The sequence below is a fragment of the Crinia signifera genome, chromosome 3 (genome assembly GCF_055691185.1).
Source record: "Crinia signifera chromosome 3, ASM5569118v1, whole genome shotgun sequence".
Taxonomy (NCBI): Eukaryota; Metazoa; Chordata; class Amphibia; order Anura; family Myobatrachidae; genus Crinia; species Crinia signifera.
In genome coordinates, this window is record NC_139219.1 from 246,848,738 (window position 1) to 246,869,303 (window position 20,566).

A 20,566-nucleotide genomic window follows, 5' to 3' on the forward strand; every position below is an offset into this window, starting at 1 on the left:
ATCATATCTGAGATACAAAGTGTATCTCATTCCAGAACTTGGTGCATATGCAGTAAATAGCCAAACATTCGATAAAGGCATTTTCAGAGATTTGGTCAAATTTAGCGTTGCTGCTTCCTGCCATCAGCCTGGTTCATATATTACAAAATCTCTGAGAATATCAGATTGGGTGGCAGACCTACTGTAAGACTGCTATCTACAATTGTGTATGCATCCCTCCAGAGGCATAACTAGGTCTTGTGACTTGATGTATGCACTCCATATACCTCCCTGCTAGGGATGGCCATTGTTGCCTTTGCCATCAATGTTTGCCATCGATGGCCAAAGTGCAACTGGACATCGATGGTGCATAACTATACAATGCATTTTACATATTGATGGTCATCCATTGTCTTTGGCTGATTGGCCTGTAGGCCAATCAGAATATGGGGGCGGGGCTTCACGGGTGTCCTGGGCGGAGCTATGCTCAGTGTCCCAGGAAAAAGCAAAACAAAACTATTCCCAAAAAAGAGGCGCTAATGAGCGGCTAACCCCCGGAGACCTTGCGGGAGATGGGGCGATGGTGACGCAATGCACCTGGTGATGGCCCTGGTGTCCCCCGGCCTGTGGACTGTCAGCATCCCAGCCGGCAGGATCCCTGGTGGCTGCCCCTGGTGGAAGATGCAACGACTCCCCAGGCATTATGGATCCCCTGACCGGAACCCCTCTAGGAGAAGCTACCCAGCCAGTGGGATCCTCAGCCACGGACTGGACCCCGGGACGGGGTAGTACCGAGTTGCACAACCTGTAATTGTAGGTGGAACCACCTCCACCACAGCTCTGCACAGGAATTCCAGCAGAAATCATGCCCCACCAGTGGTGACTTTTCCATTAGGCACATCAGGCACGTGTGGGTGGCACATATTTTGGGGCTGGCACTTGAATGCTTGCTTTCTTAATATCAGCACCAAATGTATTAGTAACTGCTAAATATTATTTTACTGTCAATACCATATGCAATCTCTATTGCTGTGTGAATACCCACCCTGTTACTGTAAACAATTCTACTTAGTAATTTTGTAAATTTCAATTGAAATTAAAAAGTAGTTGCTTTTTTGGTATTCTATAAAACTGGCTGTCATCAAATAAGGGCTTATAACCAATTTAAAATAATGGGGAGGCAGTTTTTACTGTTTTGCCTAGAGGCGCCCTTACCCGTAAATCAGCCTTGTGCCCCACCACCCACGAGCTGGAACCACCTCCCCCTACTCATTTCCTGTGGCTCCATGGTTCTCCACTTGTGGTCCGTCCTTCCTGGTACTCAAGGAGGGGACATGAGTTCCACCATATCTTCAGGACCACTTTAAGTCCCGCCTGTCAGGCTGTCACTTTTTTATTAGTTGTGTCTGGTAAATGTGCTGTATAACATTACTTTACAAGAAGCTGTGGATCTGCCCCCGATTTCTGAGAGCACAGGCTAGCTTCTCAGGCTGGATCAAGGTTCACATGGCCTGGAGCTGAAAATGTTGAAGGGCCTATACTAAGAAGGTTCCATCTGCCCCATTGTAACCTGCCCCTGAGTCTTGATAACATGATTCATTCTCCAATGTCCAACGTAGCCTCTCTCACCGCCTACAACTTGTACCTCCCACTATTCTGCTCGATGCAGGGATTCCCACCTCCCTCCACTGCCTTATGCCATGGCTCACAGCATCACACCACAACTATATATATAATCTGGTATTAATGCAGTGAAAAACATTGTTAAAGTTGGTATGGCTGAAATTATTTGCGAACATATTATGTAATCCAACATACATGCTATTTTATGGCAAGCTATATGTACTTGTACACGTAGCTATGTTTCCCTCAGACCATGGAATTCTCAGGTGAGTTTAAGGTTTACTACTGGGTTGAAGTTGTTCAGCATTATTCATGTTGGAACTACAGAAAATATGGCATCAGGTAGCTGTCCTATATATGCTGATTCAGCTTCACATGTAAAGCATCCATATCTGTGGCCTCTTTTAGGAATAAATAACACTTTCTGCCTATATTCAGAGTTGTTCAATTCTATGACACTGGACTATCCCCATCTATCTGTTGGAGAAAGTAGGTATCATAGTTATGAGCATACTGTTTGCACCAGCCATATCCTTCACCCTGGAGAAACGTCTAATAGCGGATCGATTTCTGCATTCTCTAACCTCTAAATAGCCTACAATAAATACCCAAAATATAAATAATTTGTTCAAATGCCCCAAAGCCACCCAAACGGTGGTGTATCAAACCACTGAGGGAGATAAAATAGAGAAATTGGCCATCTCAATTATAGCAACCAATCAGCTTTTAACTGTCATCGCATATGTAGATAAATAACAGAAGCGGATTGGATGTTTTGAGCAATTTCTATATTTTATCAATTCAATTCAATTGTGAGCACACTAGCACAGTAGCGTAACTATAAATTTTGCTCCCCCCTGCCAAAAAGTTTGTGCCCCCCCCCCCCCTCATGGCATTTTGGTAAGACAAAAAAAATAATATATCTATCTATCTATCTATCTATCTATCTATCTATCTATCTATATATATATATATATATATATATATATATATATATATATATATATATGTGGACAGGAATGGGCGGCACTCGGAGGTAACTTCCAAAGATTTATTTAAGGTGCGGCAAAAACCAACGTTTCGGGGTGCGGTAACCCCTTTGTCAAGGTGCTCAAAGGAAAACAAGTGCAATACAAAACATCTTACCTAAATAGGTGAGTGAGGACACTCCTCCCCGTCCATCCCCGTCCGTTCGTGCCATCCAGAGCCTTCCGGTGCGCAAGTACAGAGGGAGAAGGCGGAAGCTGTCAGAGATTGCGAGCCGCTGACACGCTGGTGACCCGCATGTTGTTGGTTGTCAAGGCAACCTTCCGGGTACTGAGACGCTTGCACCGTCTGCTCTGTGTGACGCGGGCAGCACTAGAGGGGCGGAATGGATAAATGTTTACATATACACAGTGCTGTGAATCAATTTGTTAACAGTAAACATATGTATTGGTGATCATATAGATTTAAAACATACTATGGTGCCCTGAGTGTAGTCACGTCTGTGTGAAAACGTTAATAAGACCCTCCTGTCATTTCGGCAGGAGCGACCGCTATGTTGTACAGAATAAAAGTGGAATACAAGGGTACCTGGGTATGGACCAATAAGAAGTGACAAGTGTATATGATAAACTGGGTTAAAAAGTGGTACCAGTAGCCTATAGGGGGAGGGACTGCATTTGGGCTGCAGTTTAGGTCTTATGCTGTATATACATATATACACAGCGTGTTTCCCCAGCTTGTGATGTGATGACGTCACACACGTAACAGAGAAGCTGAAGCAGGAGAGAGGCAGGAAGCCCAGCAGACACTGCTGCTTCCTCTGGCTCCGACACGTCCCAGGCCATCCCCGCCCATCCGCCCGCCCACCCATTCTGTGCACAGTAGCCAATAGCCGGCTCTGTGTACAGTCAATTAAATCAGTGGGGGGATTTGTTGTCTCTGTTGCTCAGTGTCGCGGCTGACTCACCTCCGGTGTTCAGGCAGCGGCAGGCGGCAGCATATCTGCGTGCCGGACAGGTGCCGGCGCCCACACAGACCCCGCTGCCGCTCACTCCCCCAAGCAGAAATAAATAAAAAGTGACCCGTTTTACTGCTCAAACAGTACTTTTAAGTAACCACCATTATGCGCTGCTAAACCTGGCCACAAAAATCATAATCACTTTAGATGGGAGATTAGCGGGGGGTGAAGAACAATTGTATTCCCTCCAAAACTAAGTACATCTCCCCCAAGTAACACCAACTCAGCTTTAAATGTAGATGTAGCTACTCTGATTTCCACCACTCTGATTTTCCCTATATATACCGGTATCGGTATGCAGCCAGAATGGCATGCAAGACTGAATGAGACCCTTAATTCTTCCTGAATCAAGGCAATTTTCTAGGCATATATAAATAAAAACTGTCTTTCCGGATATATGAAGTCTGCAAAAACTTAATCAAATTTGTTACAAAAACAATTTGTATGAGCATCGACAGAATTCTCAGACTGCTGCTATAGCAACTGCATCTTATTTCTAATACATCATATATTTTATACCCCAGGCAACACTGTGATGTGCTTCTGGTCTAGATGCAACTATTATGATTAGCATGTACAAGGCGTGCCTGACATTTCTACTGCTTGCTACAGCTATATATTTTGCTTTTCACAGGACTTTGAGGTATGATTTCAGTAAAAGCAATGCACAGATTAATGGCTACATATATTGTGAAGGGACAAGTATTGTATCTACTGAGATGGCGGTAAACAAAAATATACAACACATAATATTACAATGACATTTTTTCCATTTCCATGTAATTACAAAACTGTAGTTTGTACAGTATTTGTGATGTGATGGATGTGACAACTTTGAGAAGCATTGCTGGAGCCCAGGGGGAGGTTTCTCCAAAAATTGGAGAGAGATAAAGTTCTAACTAATCCATTCATGTTACAGGTTGTGTTTGAAAAACTCAGTATGCATACCTCCCAAATTTGAATATAGGGACCCCTGGCACCGCAAAGTGGGGTGCTCCCAGGAAGTGGGAATGGCCTATTCAAAGGGGGTCGCACCCCCGTTATGCTGCCTTGGGGGCATGGCCAGAGCTCTGAGCTGCTAGATATTCCCCCCTGTTCCCCTACTTGCCATGAATAGACGCTGTGGGTAGTTTCTGTTGTCATTATGATTAAAAAAGAGTAAATACAGTTGTTTGACAATGAATGGCTTCACCAACCACTAACCATGAGTGAAAGAAAAGTTTGTGAGGTATCATTCATATTCTCTGACAAATGACCAGAAAATCATAAAATCTGCTAGGGTATGTAAACTTATGAACACAACTGTATATAGAATCCTCACAGTCAGGCACTCGGCAGGCTTTCCTCAAAGGAGTTTACCACACGCTTGAGATTTTCAAAGTGTTGGGTTTAATACATAGTGGCCCGTCATCAGGAAGATACATATACAACCAGAATAAATGTGTGCATACTGTACCTTCTATACATGTGCAACATTACAGAAGTGAAGTGCCGCACCCGGGTTCCCGGAGCATCGCTGTGCAGAGGCTTCTGTCCAGTTCCAGCTTGTGTCATCCGCAGGCGTCTCCATTGCCATGGGAACTTGTTGCTGGGATAATCAAGAAGATTTTTAAGGCACTTCTTGTTTAAAACTAGCATATAGCAATAACCACTAGTAAGAATTACATATACTGTATGAAATAGACAATATATAAACATAAAACAACACCTGAAAGTGAATACAGTTAAGTTCATATTGGACAGTGCGAAAAGTATCACTGGGCACTTACAATTACATGAATTAATAGCTGTGCCTCAATATTCAATTGTCTCTTAGCCGGCACCTATACTGGTTACTTCAAAGTGTCTTAGTGTTTCTTATTACCACTAATTATATTTTAAAAGGCTCATATATGATTATTTAAATTCGTATGTAGACTGAAAAAGGGGGAGGGTAGATTATATTTCTCTTTACTATTATATATAGTGTTGGACCCTAAAAAAGGTTTATTCGATCTAATAAGATCTACTTCTAAATATGGTGCCCCTGGAGAGAGAATAGTGTACAAATAGTGAAATAAAAAAAGGGAGGAATTTTATCAATACTAAGAAAGGCAGAATTTAACCTTACTGAAAACCGTGTAAAATCTGTATTGGAATCGTTCTGTTTTGGCGGAGGTCCTACTCAGAATTTGTGGACTTGGTTGATGATATCAGTAAAAGAGACTGTCCCATCAAATTTACATTTAATGCCAGTATGGAAAAGATTGTATATCTGGATGTATGTATCGAGGTAAGAAACAACCACTTGATCACCATGATACATAACAAAACTACAGACCGTAACACTCCGCTGCTAGCCAGTAGTCACCACCCTCCAGCTACAAAGAGGAGTCTTCCGTACTCACAATGTTTGCGAGTAAATCGCATCACTAATGAGCCAACTTAACATGACCCAAAGATTTAAGAACAGGGGATATGGAGACTCTCTTCTACAATCTGCAAGAAACAAGGTGGATAAAATATCTAGAACACAGTTTTTACAACAATCCTCCATGAAAGGGCATTCCAAGGACAGAATACACTGGACAAGAAAATGCAACTCTTTACATGATATCATTGAACACACCAATTAATCTTTATGGCCAATTATACAGAACGACAAAGATCTTAAGGGTCTAAAACATCAGAGGATTATGTTGTGTCTCCAAAGGGGAAAAAATCTTTGCAACTGGTCGGTACATCCTGATATAATACCACTCCAAATCAAAGATACCAACATAAGAAAAAAACCAGGAGGGTGATATAAATGTACTGGCTGCAAAACACGCAGCCATATGATTGCAGGTAACTTTTTTTGCCATCCACTTACAGGACATCATTTTAAGATCAATCATGTACTCTCCTGCTTGAACTCCTACGTCATCTATTTAGCCAAGTGGCCTTTGCTACATAGGAAAAACTATCCGTACATTTAAGGAGAGAATGGCTCTCCATAGAAGTGCCATTAGTGCAGCAGTCAAGGGAAATGGATCTGAACAACCTTTAGCCAAACACTATGCCAAACATGGCCACAGCGTGGCCAACTTCAGACATATGATCATTGATCATGTTCCAGATGAACCAAGGGGAGGAGATCGACACAAAAGACTGCTACAACTGGAAATGAAGTGGATCCACAGATTGGACCTTATTAGACCTAGGGGTCTCAATGATCATCTTTCATTTCATTTGACTAAATCACTTTATTACTAGCTTGCCATAGGATAGGTAGTGAACATCAACACATTGCGCACCTACGCAACATCTCGCGCATCAGACCATTCCTCTCCACTGACGCGACCAAAATTCTCATTCACTCTCTTGTCATCTCCCGCCTTGACTACTGCAACATCCTTCTCTCTGGGCTACCTCTAACCCACCTCGCACCTCTCCAATCCATTCTCAATGCTGCTGCTAGGCTCATCTTCCTCTCCCGCCGCTCTACCTCCGCCTCCCCCTCTATCTATCTCTTCACTGGCTCCCTATTCCTTTCCGAGTTCTCTTTAAACTCCTCACCACCACCTACAAGGCTCTCTCCTCCTCCACTGCTCCTTACCTCTCTTCACTGATCTCTATCCACACTCCCTACCGTCCTCTTCGCTCCGCCGCTGACCTCCGACTGACCTCTCACCTAATCACCTCCTCCCACTCCCATGTCCAAGACTTCTCTCGCGCTGCCCCCCCTGCACTGGAACAACCTCCCGCCACCCATCAGGCTTTCTGATTCCCTTACCTCCTTCAAGCGCTCCCTCAAAACCCACTTTTTTCGACTAGCCTATCCCTCCTCCTAACCTCTTTTGATCCTGCCTCTGTTCCCATCCGTTCCTACTTATCCTATTGTTTTTCGTTCGTCCACCCACCTCCTGTTAGTATGTTAACTCTTATGAGTAGGGCCCTCCTTCCTCACGTACTCACCCTACCTCTTTACCTCACCTGTTCTCCTGTGCTGTTCTTCCCTTCCTCTACTTCATCTTCAGTCTCCTCGACAATTTCGACACCTACTTCAGAACTGATGCTGATTTTAGTTCTACCAGCTATACCACTATTTATGCTGTATTTTATCAACACACCCTGTACGTTACCGTGTAATTAGTTTTTTGTTTGCTATGTACGGTGCTGCGGACACTTTGTGGCGCCTTAGAAATAAACGTACTACTTCTACTACACTGGGCAACATATGTGTCAGGCAGGGTCTTGGCTGCTTCCCTGAGCTCCGGCGGCAGTAATATTAACGGAGTCTCGGGGTTGGAGGTGGTCGGCGGCCATCTTCTTCCTATTGGCAGAGTGTCTATAAATACGTGCAGTGTGGTTGTTAGACGACACACTTAGAAGATATAACCAACTTGAGGTTTATTCAAGTGACAGGCTTGCAAAGTATAACAGTACTTTGGTAGTTAACTTCAGGCAGTATACAACTGATTGCATAGGAATCACAGTTTCTGGTGTTACTTAGCTGTAGCGTTTAGCTTGTGCAGGGCTGATGGCAATTAACTGGTTTACGCTGCGGTATCTCTCCCAGTCGTCGCTGCTGCCAATGATGATGGATGTCCCTGTGCAAAGGTCACGCTTGTAACGGGATTACAGCGGGGCTCTGTCTTGTGCGCTCCGGTGCACGTGGAGCTACAAACAGCATGGAGGATGTCACACACGCTCTGAGGCACACACTATCACGCGGGGACTTCCTTACAGGAAAGGAAACGCCTACAGCAGGGTCAGGGGTCTCTGCCCTGCTATACGCTTAAGCGAGCTGTCACTCAGGGTGACGTCTAACTACAGTGGCCAGAAGGGGACAAGGCAGTCTGTAGGCTGCACACTAAACAGTGTATGGAGACAGACGCTGAGCGCTGCATTCTAACACTCCCCCTCGCTCAAGGCTGTCTTCGGCTACATAAAAGAACTCAATACAATACTTTGTCCTTTTGTAATACCTGTAACCGAAAATATGGTTAGAGAGAAAAGACATTCAGAACATCAAAACTTCAAATCAACATTTTGAACTTAGACAAGTCCACAGTCCTTCACGAACTTAATAAGCAAGTTTGTCGACAGTCCTTTTGTAATCTTGATGCTTTTGTCAATTGGTGTATTTACTGACTTGGAGTCCGCCATCCCATACTTCAAGATTGTTGCCTCGATGTACATTTGTTGGTCGACTGTGACTGTTCCCTTTTGCAAGTTTTGAACAATTCTCATTCCCAACAAATGATTGGCTGGACCTAAGTCTTTTAACTTGAATCTCTGTTTTAGTTGATCTCTCACACTTGTGATGTGATCTTCGTGACCTGCTATAAGTATATCATCCACATAGACTGCTATGATGAACAACTTTTCTCCCAGAGTTTTGTGATAAAGGCAGTGGTCAGTCTCTGATCTAATAAAATTCATTTCAAGTAGTACTGTGTCCAATTTTATGTACCAGCAACGACCACTCTGCTTTAGGCCGTATATGGATTTCTTCAGAAGACACACCTTCTCTGTCTGAAGTTCATCCTCATTATAGTGATCTGGTGTTTCCATATAGATTTCTTCAAGTAACTCTCCATTTAGGAATGCTGAGTCGAAGTCTAGTTGATATAGCAGTAAGTCTTGTAAGGTGGCGACTGCAATTACTAATCTTAGAGTGTTGTACCTCGCAACAGGTGAGTATATCTCCCCATAGTCAATTCCGGATCTCTGTGTGTATCCCTTAGCAACAAGACGGGCTTTGTAACGGGCAACTTCTCCGTCTGAATTTAACTTCTTGCAGAAGACCCACTTGTTCTTGACTGTCTTGCGGTTGCTTGGCCTATCTACTATGGTCCAAGTATCATTCTCTTTCAGTGCTGATAGCTCTGTATCTATTGCAGATTTCCATTTCGCCCAATCACTGCACGCTTTCGCTTCTCGAATACTCTGAGGTTCACTGAAGGCAATATTCGCATATTCTTCCTCATATCTCCTGGCTGGTATGCCCTTGTTCCTTCTTACGGAAGCTCTGTTCGTTGGTTCGCTTCCCTCTTCAGTATTTTCTGTTTCAGGTATGCTTTCTATTTCACACACCTCTACTAGTGCTTGCTTTTCTTGCTCTTTGACTTTTGTGGGTGATGCTGTTTCTTGAAATATCACATCTCTTGATTTTAGAAGACGTCTGTTCTCTGCATCCCAGAGCCTGTACCCTTTACTCTCCTCACAATAGCCTAGCAATATGCACTGTCTTGATTTCGGGTCAAGTTTCTTTCTTTTCTCCTTTGGTATATGCGCATAAGCTCTGCTCCCAAAGACATGGAGATGACTGATGTCTGGCTTCTTCCCAGACCAGGCCTCTAAGGGGGTTTTTCCCTTCACGGCCACTATGGGTGTTCTGTTTTTCAGGTATACTGCAGTAGATACAGCTTCTGCCCAAAAACTCTTCTCCAGGCCAGCATCGTTCACCATCGCTCGTGCTCTTTCAACGATTGTTCGGTTCGCCCTTTCACTTACGCCATTCTGTTCAGGCGTATAGGCCATCGTCAGCTGATGCTTTATGCCATGCCTTTTTAGAAAGTCGGTTAGCTCTTCATTTTCGTACTCTCCCCCATTGTCGGATCTCAGGACCTTTAGCTTTAGGCCCGTCTGAGTTTCCACTAGGTTCTTGTACTCCACAATTTTCTTGACCACCTCACTTTTCTTCCTTATGAAGTATACGTGTGTCATTCTTGTGGCGTCATCAATGAGAGTCATGAAGTACTTGTAACCACTGGTTGACTCCTCTTCCATTGGTCCGCACACATCTGTGTGCACCAGAGCTAATTGTGATTCTGCTCTGCCTGCTGACTTGGGAAATGGGTTGCGGGTCTGCTTGCCTTTTATGCAACTCTCGCACACAGGTCTTCCGGTGTCTTTCACTGTGATTCCTGTTGCCATCCCATCAGCTAATTTCTGGACATTATCATATCCTAAGTGTCCCAAGCGCCTGTGCCAGAGTTCCATCGACTCATTTTTAGCAGAGGCTGCCAAAGCTACACATTCATCTGTGTCTAGGACGTATAGTTGGTTGCATCGGGTTGCTGAAGCAATTACAGTCCCTTTTTCATTATGCACCATACACCTGCCCTTTGCAAACTGGACTCTGTAGCCTTTTGCCTCGAGTATGCTGATAGCGATGAGGTTACTTCCCAATTCTGGTACATACAGGACGTCTTGGATATCTGTGACTACTGTCTGTCCCTCAATTCTTAGTCTCACTGTGATTGTCCCAACATTTGATGCAGTAAGGATCTTTTCACCAATCCCGGTAACTGTTGTGGGTGTACACTATGTTAAAGAATTGAACCACTCCTTGTTGCAGCTGAAGTGTCTAGAGGCTCCCGAGTCCATGTACCAGAGATCCCTCCTTGGCTTGTCTGTTACATTCAGTGCTGACTCGTTCTTCTTGTCATGCCGCTTGTGCATGCCACTAGTGTTCTTCATCCTGCATTCTGAAGCCTTGTGCCCTACTTTGTGGCACACATAACATTTGAATGTGCATTTCTTGGGTTTTGCACCCTTTGCTACTAAGGCAGAACCCTCAGCTATGGCATCCTTGTGGATTCTCTCTTGGAACTGTAGTAGCTTGGCTCTCACAACTTCAGTTGTAAGCTTGGTTTCATTTGACTCTAGTGCGACAACTAGGAAGTCAAATTCTTCTGTCAAGTTCTGCAGCATTACCATCGCCACTTCTTCCTCATCCACTTTTGCTCCTACACATGCCAATTGCTGAGCTATCGATAGTATCTTATCAATGTAATCGTTCATGTCCTTGCATGCATTCAACTTTGTTCCATACAGTGTGCGTCTCAGACTTATTCTTCTCATTAAGCCTTTATTTTCATAAGCACCTTGTAGAGTTGTCCACATGTCCTTAGCGGACTCCTTCCCACAGATAGTAGAATAAACATGCTGCTCCACAGCCAGGCCTATTGTGCCAATAGCCTTGTCTACCTCTTCTGGGTTTGGACTATCTCCTGGGGCTATTGTGACTTTCCATAGCTTCTCCCTTTTAAGCTGCATTTCAATAGCGAACTTCCATGTAGTATAATTCTCTGAGCCTTTGAGTTTTGGAAAGTTCATGCTATGCCCTGTACTGTGCATTCTCGTTAACTCTTCCACAAATGACAATTTAGAAATAATTCCTTTGTGTTCTTTTATGTACTGCGCTAGCACTTGGTCTTTAGGGGGTTAATCTTCGCGCACGTGACGTGCTGGGCCCATAACCTATTGGCAGAGTGTCTATAAATACGTGCAGTGTGGTTGTTAGACGACACACTTAGAAGATATAACCAACTTGAGGTTTATTCAAGTGACAGGCTTGCAAAGTATAACAGTACTTTGGTAGTTAACTTCAGGCAGTATACAACTGATTGCATAGGAATCACAGTTTCTGGTGTTACTTAGCTGTAGCGTTTAGCTTGTGCAGGGCTGATGGCAATTAACTGGTTTACGCTGCGGTATCTCTCCCAGTCGTCGCTGCTGCCAATGATGATGGATGTCCCTGTGCAAAGGTCACGCTTGTAACGGGATTACAGCGGGGCTCTGTCTTGTGCGCTCCGGTGCACGTGGAGCTACAAACAGCATGGAGGATGTCACACACGCTCTGAGGCACACACTATCACGCGGGGACTTCCTTACAGGAAAGGAAACGCCTACAGCAGGGTCAGGGGTCTCTGCCCTGCTATACGCTTAAGCGAGCTGTCACTCAGGGTGACGTCTAACTACAGTGGCCAGAAGGGGACAAGGCAGTCTGTAGGCTGCACACTAAACAGTGTATGGAGACAGACGCTGAGCGCTGCATTCTAACACTTCCGCCTGGCAGCCGGAGGCGTCAATAACGTTGCCTAGCAATGCCCCAAGCTTCCCGCAAGTGCAGGTGGCTGGCATGCAGGTGCTAGGCAGGGCTGACGTCACACAATGCGGGGGTGGGCTTTTTGAATAAACCCGGCTCCTGCATTTGGCAGACGCCGGTTATAGCTCAAGAGAATGGAGCCAGAAACCTGTGGATAATGTTGTCTGATGACAAATGTTATTATCACAGGGCTGTAAATTCATCCAGATCGCATTTCACATTGCAAGTATGGGAAATGCAATCTGATTACAAAAAAGAAAAAAAGAACTGCTCCAAAAGCCTTTTAATACATTTCAGTGAACTAAAATAGTGTGAAAACACCTTTTTCACATTATTTAAGAAAATGAGTAATACGAATGCATACAAACGATATTGCCCATATTTTCGGGAAAATACAATTCGTAAATAGGGAAGGTTTACTAATCTGCCCTATTTACGGGATTCATATTTTCCGATGGCGTAGGCGGATGTCATTTTTTCTATTGGTATTCATATTTGGCAACCGTATAACACAGTGGAGGTGCTTATGATTTTGTTTAACACTCTACCAGTCCCATAGTTTTGGTGTGACAAATGCTGTAAGATATATGTATCTGTAGTATCTGCATTTTCCGCTGCTCTGTTCAATCCCGTGTCATATAATGAAGTGTTGCCATAACTCAGCATCCCACTTGAGTGCACTCTTGAAGTATCCCATTCCCTACTACTTACCAGTTATTTTTACTATGCTGCTCACTGTCACTGTCACTGTTATAAATGTGTTTTGTTTCGGTAAAAATAATTGTTCTTAAATACCTGTGGAGCTGTGTTTGAGTGTTTTATACCTTTAGCATTCAAAGCTCATCGTGGCTTAGGAGGTAATTACAGGAGTTTATTGTTTTTGGAATAAATGCTAGCTAACAGAAAAGCTTTTGATCCTTTTAATCTTTCTTCTGAAAATGTTTAAAATGAGCTATGCCTTCTTATGGTCTATTTGCTATATATCAACGTAATGTAGAAGCTTATCCTGTCCTTTACATTATTGTATACTGGTCTGGACGTGCATGGCATACGGGGATGTATGGTCAGAAGGACACTGATCTACATGCATTGTGTGTCAGTGGTGTATGCATGCAGGGTTGTACATGTGTTGTACATGCAATTGTGTAAGACCCTGTACATGCATTGGAATATACAGTGTACTTTTCTGGGCGCTGCTGATAATTTTAAAGTATATTTTGAAACCTTCATATAATTTTTATAAATAATACAGACTATAATGTACAAAGGTAACTTGAAATCTAGAAACAAATCAATGTTCTACAGAAGTTATTGAGCATTTCTCATTATAGGATAATTTTATCCATTTAGCACTATTCAGTCATTACGCCATCCTTTTTCAGGGGTAATCCAAAATATTTGAATAAAGGACAAGAATCGGGTTCATAAACACAAGTGCGACAACAGACGACACTGAAATAGGTATCAGGTGGCAGAAAAACCTTAGGATTAGGTGCCATTGGAGATGGTTTAAGTAAGAGAAGGAAAAGCACATGAAGGAAGAGGGCCCTGCTCGTTAGAGCTTACATTCTAAAGTGGAGGGGCAGACAGACAGCGGTAACACAGATGGGGTAGACAGTGACCATGGAACAGTTGTTTAGGATTATATTTGGCGGAAAAGTGAGTTTTGAAAGATCATTTGAAGATTTCCAGAGAGGTGGAGAGTCTGAGGGAGAGAAGGAGCGGCAAGTTAAAAATCTTGGATGTAGGAATAGGAGGAAGTAGTCAGTATGCAGGAGAGGCGGCGTGCATTAGCGAAGCAAAGAGGATGGGTGGTAGTGTAAAGGGAGATAAGGTCATAGATCTCCAGTAAATTGGAGAGGAGTGGGTGAGGACTTTGTAACTGAGGGGGTTATTTTGGGTCACTCTTTCTGACAAATTCCTGCTTAGATGGACAAAACCATGTGCACTGCAGGTGGGGCAGATGTTACTTGTGCAGAGAGAGTTAGATTTGGGTGGGGTTTTACTTCAAAGTGAGATCTATATTGCAGTGTAAAAATAAATCAGTCCGTATTTTCCCTGCACAGAAACAAAATAATCCGCCCACATCTAATTCTCTCTGCACATTTTACATCTGCCCCCCCCCCCCCCCCCTGCAGTGCACCTGGTTTTGTCCATCTAAGATGGAATTTGTCAGAAAGAGTGAACCAAAATAACCCCCTGCAGGAAGCTTGAATTGGATTCTGAAAGTGAAGGGAAGCCCAATGTAAGACTTGTAGGATAGGAGAAAAGGGATTGTGGACATAGTGTATTTGGTGAGGAAGATAAGCTGAGGACAACCAGGAGACAGCAGTATCATGAAAGTAGTGGCCCTTTTATTTTGCATCATGGAGGTCATGCAGTTTCAGTATAGTGGAGAGACTAGAAGCCATAGCAATAGGGGGCAAAGATGAGAGACAGGGGAAGGGGAGAACCTTGAAAATGCAGGGCGAAATAAGTAGTAACACAGTGTAAGACAAGTCCATAATACTGGTAGTTCATATATGAAATTATAATAGAATAATTTGCTAAACAAAGGTTAGCATGAAGAATGTTTTCAGAAACATCACAAAATCTTTGTTGTAAATATAAGAAATCATAAAGTAATACAACACTACAATATTGTTGCTAATGTAAGAACTACCAATTAATGGGATTCGGCATCAGTGATGATGATCTAGGCATTAGGGACCACATTTACATTTAAACAGATGGCGCCAGGTTTGGAGAAGATCAATGGAAAGAAGTGAAGATGACACACTGGGGTTATGTTATTTATAATATTAAATCAGTTGCTATTAAAATATATATATATATATATATATATATATATATATATATATATATATATAATTACATACAAAGTTCTTACATTATCATGTATTTATATAACATCAGCACAATCCATTGGGCTTTGCTACACATATTTGCATTCATATGAATCCAATAGTCCAATTAATTTTTATTTTTCATAATGTTTCTATTGATTCTAACACAGTATAACAATATATAACAATCAACACAATATCAAATGAGAATGCATATGGTTACAAATAGTAATGGATACTCACAAAAATGGTATATGAGAAGCATACATGGGGGGGTCATTGTCTAAAAGCCCCGATAAGTACCACAAGGTAGTTGAGAAAGATTTGGTGAGTAGTTGTTGTGTATAAGCCGAGGAAACCTCCAACCAACACAATGTGAAATAAAATTTAAAAAATCATTTTCATAATATGAGAAATCAGTACTATTTCCACAGGTACAGTTGCCGTGTATTGCATGGTGATTTACTTATTTTCTTATGCTTATTTTTGGAATGTATCAATGAAGGGATGCGGAACACATCTTGCTAAAAAGAAATGTCCTGACAAATAAAAACCTGTTGGGGAACAGGTCCCCGTTGTTGTCCACCTATGTCTTCACAGTCCTGCACATGCGCTGATTGCTGAACATCGGCCTTAACCAGTAGTGGGGTCGAAGTATGTAGAAGGTCGCTGATCTGACTATCGCCCCCATACAGTGCAGCTTCCTGATATCAACTGTGCAGGGCTCAAGTGGGGACATGAGAATGGGTGGAGGGATCTACAACTATTCCAACCCTCTCCTCTGCCTCCCTGACATTTTACCCTCTGCAGAATGGAGGGTCACCTTGTGTTATGCAGCCCACACACGTACCGATACCAGCGTGCGTTGTGGGCTTAACTAGCACACATAGCATCGCATCGTATGCCTTGTGCATACGATGTGCATGCGATGCGATGCTATGCTAGAAAAGGCTAGTACAAAAAGTATGTGCAGCACATACTTTTTGTACTGTACGATGAGGTGCCGCGGGAGCGCGCACCCCATCGTACAGCATCGCACCGCCCGCATCGGTGCGTGTGTGGCCTCCTTTAGACTTCCTCTAATTTTAGTTCACAATTGCTACCAGCATTAAAATTTTAGGACACGGAGGAGATTTTTACAAAATCACCCCCAAATACCCTATTGTTAATTTCCATTATAATAAAATAATGTGAAAAGAGTGTTGAACAATATGTTTTCACATTATTTTAGTATGAAAAAAATTATAAATATCCCTTCATAAAACTGACATTAAACCAGGTTATGAACAATGTTTCAAAGTGGTTATATATTTCATTATTCTAAATTTTAAAATGAATCTATCAAATAAAGTAACATAAGAAATGATGTAGTTCTGTTGTTCCCTAGCCCTTAGGAGTAAGAAAGGAACACCGATAGCTGATTAAGTGAGAGGTGACATAAATCACCGAAGGGGCTGACATGCTGCCTAGAAAAACAGTTAGGGGGAAGGGCTGCGTCTGGCAGCCAATGGGGGCAGTGGGGGGAGCTAGGTTTGGGGAGAAGGGTCTGCTGACCAGAGAGGGACTTCCTCTCTGGGAATTTTCCCCACCCACCCATCCCTATTTTTCTGTCTCTATTTCTTCTTTGGGCGGCGGTAAAGAACGGTCAACTGTGTTGATGGAATGTGTGTACATTAGTGGGTGCGCTCTCCAGGCATCGATTGTCACGAGCCATACTTCTATGCACGGAAGATGGCTGCCTCCACCGATACCGGTGGTTGGCTGGGAGAGTTGGTCACCAGCGGTGTGTGAATGTTATGGTGACCCTACCCACCCCCTTTTCTTTGATCTGACCGTTCTTTAGTGCCGCCACCAATATTATAGTCTTTAGTTTGTTGTCCAAAATAAATTTGACATTCGTTATTTTGAAACGCCAGCACTTGTGTCCGTGTCGTTATTTTTAGATAAGTGTAGTTTAAGTTAAGTGTTAAGGGTTTAAGCATGAAGGTACCGATGGTGAAGTTATGAAATGTAATGTTGTCAATCTACCGTACAATCAACCAAGAAATATGAATTTATTGGACAGTAGATTTCAGTGAACAATATAGTACAATTGGTAAGAATGGAAGTGTGGAAGGCATAACTTCTTTTACATTTTTTTTTAAATAATTGATTTCTGTAGATGTGAGTAATCAAGGAGTTATTGAAATAAAGGGGATTCAAAAAAGATGTCGTTTATTTTAGAATTCAGATCAGTAGTAACAGAGGGAGAACTAGATGTGGTGGAATGGGATCAAGAGGGGAAATCCGTAGGATAGGCCATGGAGAATGGAAAAATATGTTGCTCCCCAGTCAAAGCTTAATAGAGGAAAGGAAGTGAAGACAGAGAAAAATAATGGTAAGGTCTGTTGTAAGAAGTGCGGAATATGTGCTATAAGATTGTGTCCATTTTGTGCTTGCCGTTATAGGCATGAGAACGGTACATACATACACTGGCATAGACTAGTGATAACAGAGCAGAGTGAAAGTCGGATGGTTACCCTTGTAGTAATTACTTTAGTAATCGGGGAGCACCCCGCCTTTGCTGCCTCCCTGACAATTTGAATCCTGATTCATACAAAAGTGCTCTCTACCCTATGGGGTAATAATCACTTTTCTGCATTGTCTTGCTGCCATAAAGTGTGCCAGGTGCAACAATGACCACTCCTGGCAAGATAACAGTTGAAACCTCCCCCGCCCCTCCTCTTCCCCTTAGAGCAGGGGTGTCAAACTCAAATTCATCGGGGGTCGCATCAGCAGTTTGGTCACCCTCAAAGGGCCGGTTGTATCTGTAGGACTATGTGTCCACTCTTTATTATCATAATAGTGTCCTTCATACAAGTATGTCCCAAATAATACCACTGTAACTCAGCAGTAGCATTTCCCTCCTGCTATTGCTGTGAACTGCAGTGCATTAGGGCACACGCTGCCTGCACAGGGGGGCAGCACTCAGTCTTAGTGCATATGTCCTGCTTATTATCATGGGACACAGCAATTAATGATGGGCTGCAATGTGCCAGTGCACACACACACATATAGGCAGAGAGTTTGACACTTACCCGCTCTGATGCGTCCACTCCAGTCTGAGCTGCTCCACCACCAAGGACACAGCTGCGCTCTCACACAGGCGCATTTCCCCCTCCCTCCTGTGAGTAGTGCTCCTCGCACTATCTATCCAGAAGTGGGGGGTAGCGTGCTCCCGGTCACTGTGCAGTGCACACTCAGCAGTAAGTGACCTGGAGCGCACAGCAGCACCATTCACCACGACGGACCTGCTCTTTCCTCTCTCTGGCTCCTATACAGCAGGTGGGAGCGGAGGAGGGGTTGACGACCGGCGGCACTGCGCTAGAGGGCAGACGTTCTCTGGCTTGTAGGCTGCTGCGCATACGCTGAAGAGGCGGCTTTCTTGTTTAAAAAAAAAATCAAGAATAAAAGGTGAAGGCTGGTGGCGGCGGCTACGCGGGCCACATGAAGAGGTCTGGCTAGCCGGATTTGGCCCGCGGGCCTTGTGTTTGATACCCCTGCCTTAGAGGTTTAGGAAAGCACAGAAAGAAAATTAATAGGTTGTCAGGGACCTCTATAGGTATCTTTTTTGGCTAGATACCTTATTTCACCCAAACCATGTATCCCAAGTGCCTCCAAATCACACAAACAATAGTTATCGCCATATGATTTTTTAAGCTTTCAGCTAGAGTAGAAATACCAAATTTGAAATCAAGACAGATAGCTGATGGTTTTGGATATTTTGGTTCCTGCTTGCCATTTGGGATGACCTATTGGTCAGACTGATGCTTGGTTTTCATGCATAATTTATCCAGCTCCATGTCATCTATGCAGGCGTGAATGAAGGGGTATTTGTTTACCCATCTTCTGTCCAGCTAATGCTTCTCCTGCTCACAGGATATCATCATTGATGTACTTACTTATGGAGCTACACAAGCCCCACCCTCCAATATTTACAGAACCTCAAAAGAACATAACTTGCAATAGTCCCTGATATTCTCATTATCCGTACACCCTTTAATAAAGTATGATCTGAGAGAGTAAAACGTAAAACTGTCTTGGCACTGTATCTTGATTCCGTCTCCTGTTATACCTTGGTTTGTGCACGTCCCCAATTTCTTTGTTGTGTGTAATTACTTTCCACCAATTTTCCAACCTTCTCCTTCCCACATTTCTTCAGTTACAAAATCTAATAACAACAAATATAAAACAAACAAAGAAACAAACAAAAAAAGTAAAATTGAAACTGGTGTTATATGCGTTTGTGGCTTGATGTGTTGTCAGAATAAGTAAATGCTACACTAGTTTGTTACTACTAAGTAACTATGATGTTTTGTCTTTTGTTTTCACTGTAGCAACTGCTGGAATTGATAACAAGATTTGTCTTTGGAACCCCTATGTTATCTCCAAACCCACTGGAGTTCTGCAAGGCAATATGGCTAGTGTGATTACTGTCAAATTCATTGCCAGTCGCAAACAGCTTTTCAGTTTTTCTAAAGACAAGGTATGTGTTTCATCAATCTTTTCTTAGAATAAGCAGGTAGAGTTGGCAGCTATTATGGCTGGATATAAATAATCATTTCTACAACACTGCACTAACATAATAAGCAATTAGAACTTTCAATTCTGGTCCCCTACTTATATTTGCAGCTAATACAGATTAAAGAGCAAGTAAAGCCATTATCTGACAAAAAAAAAGAAAAAATTGTTGAAGGCTGTGTACTACTGATCTAAATGCTATACATAAAATAACTGATGTTATTATACTTAACTAAATAGGTCCATATGGCTAAGCCAGTCCTTTGCAGAGGGCTGCCATGTTAGGAGGGAGGATGCATTGTGACTAATAGCTTGCCATTGTGGATTGACATATCTATCTAGTATGTATGTATGAATGTATGTAGAGATGTTGTATATATAGTTGGATCAGCACTTCAATATAACAAATAAGATAGTCCTGGTGCCCCTTACATTTCTGAATTAAAGTATACAGACCAGTCAGGTGTAGCACTCAGAAGTAGAATAAATCACAGTAGACTTTTTAAATTGTCAACATTTGTCAACGTTTCAATATGAACCAATGACGATGGTTTACATGGAAACATTGGCAATTTAAAACGTCTACTGTGATTTCTTCTACCCGTAAGTGCTACACCTGGCTGGTCATATATATATATATATATATATATATATATATATATATATATATATATACACATACATACATACATA

At 42.7% G+C, this 20,566-nt stretch overlaps 1 protein-coding gene across 2 annotated transcripts in view; it reads left to right on the forward strand.

Moving 5' to 3' along the window:
• Positions 1–20,566, forward strand: part of WDR49 (WD repeat domain 49) — a 111,404-nt gene that overhangs the window by 20,439 nt on the left and 70,399 nt on the right. For both annotated transcript variants that reach the window (XM_083177825.1, XM_083177824.1), the window contains one exon: positions 19,690–19,838. In XM_083177825.1, coding sequence (XP_083033951.1) covers positions 19,690–19,838 — 149 coding nt within the window. The remainder of the gene's footprint in view (positions 1–19,689; positions 19,839–20,566) is intronic.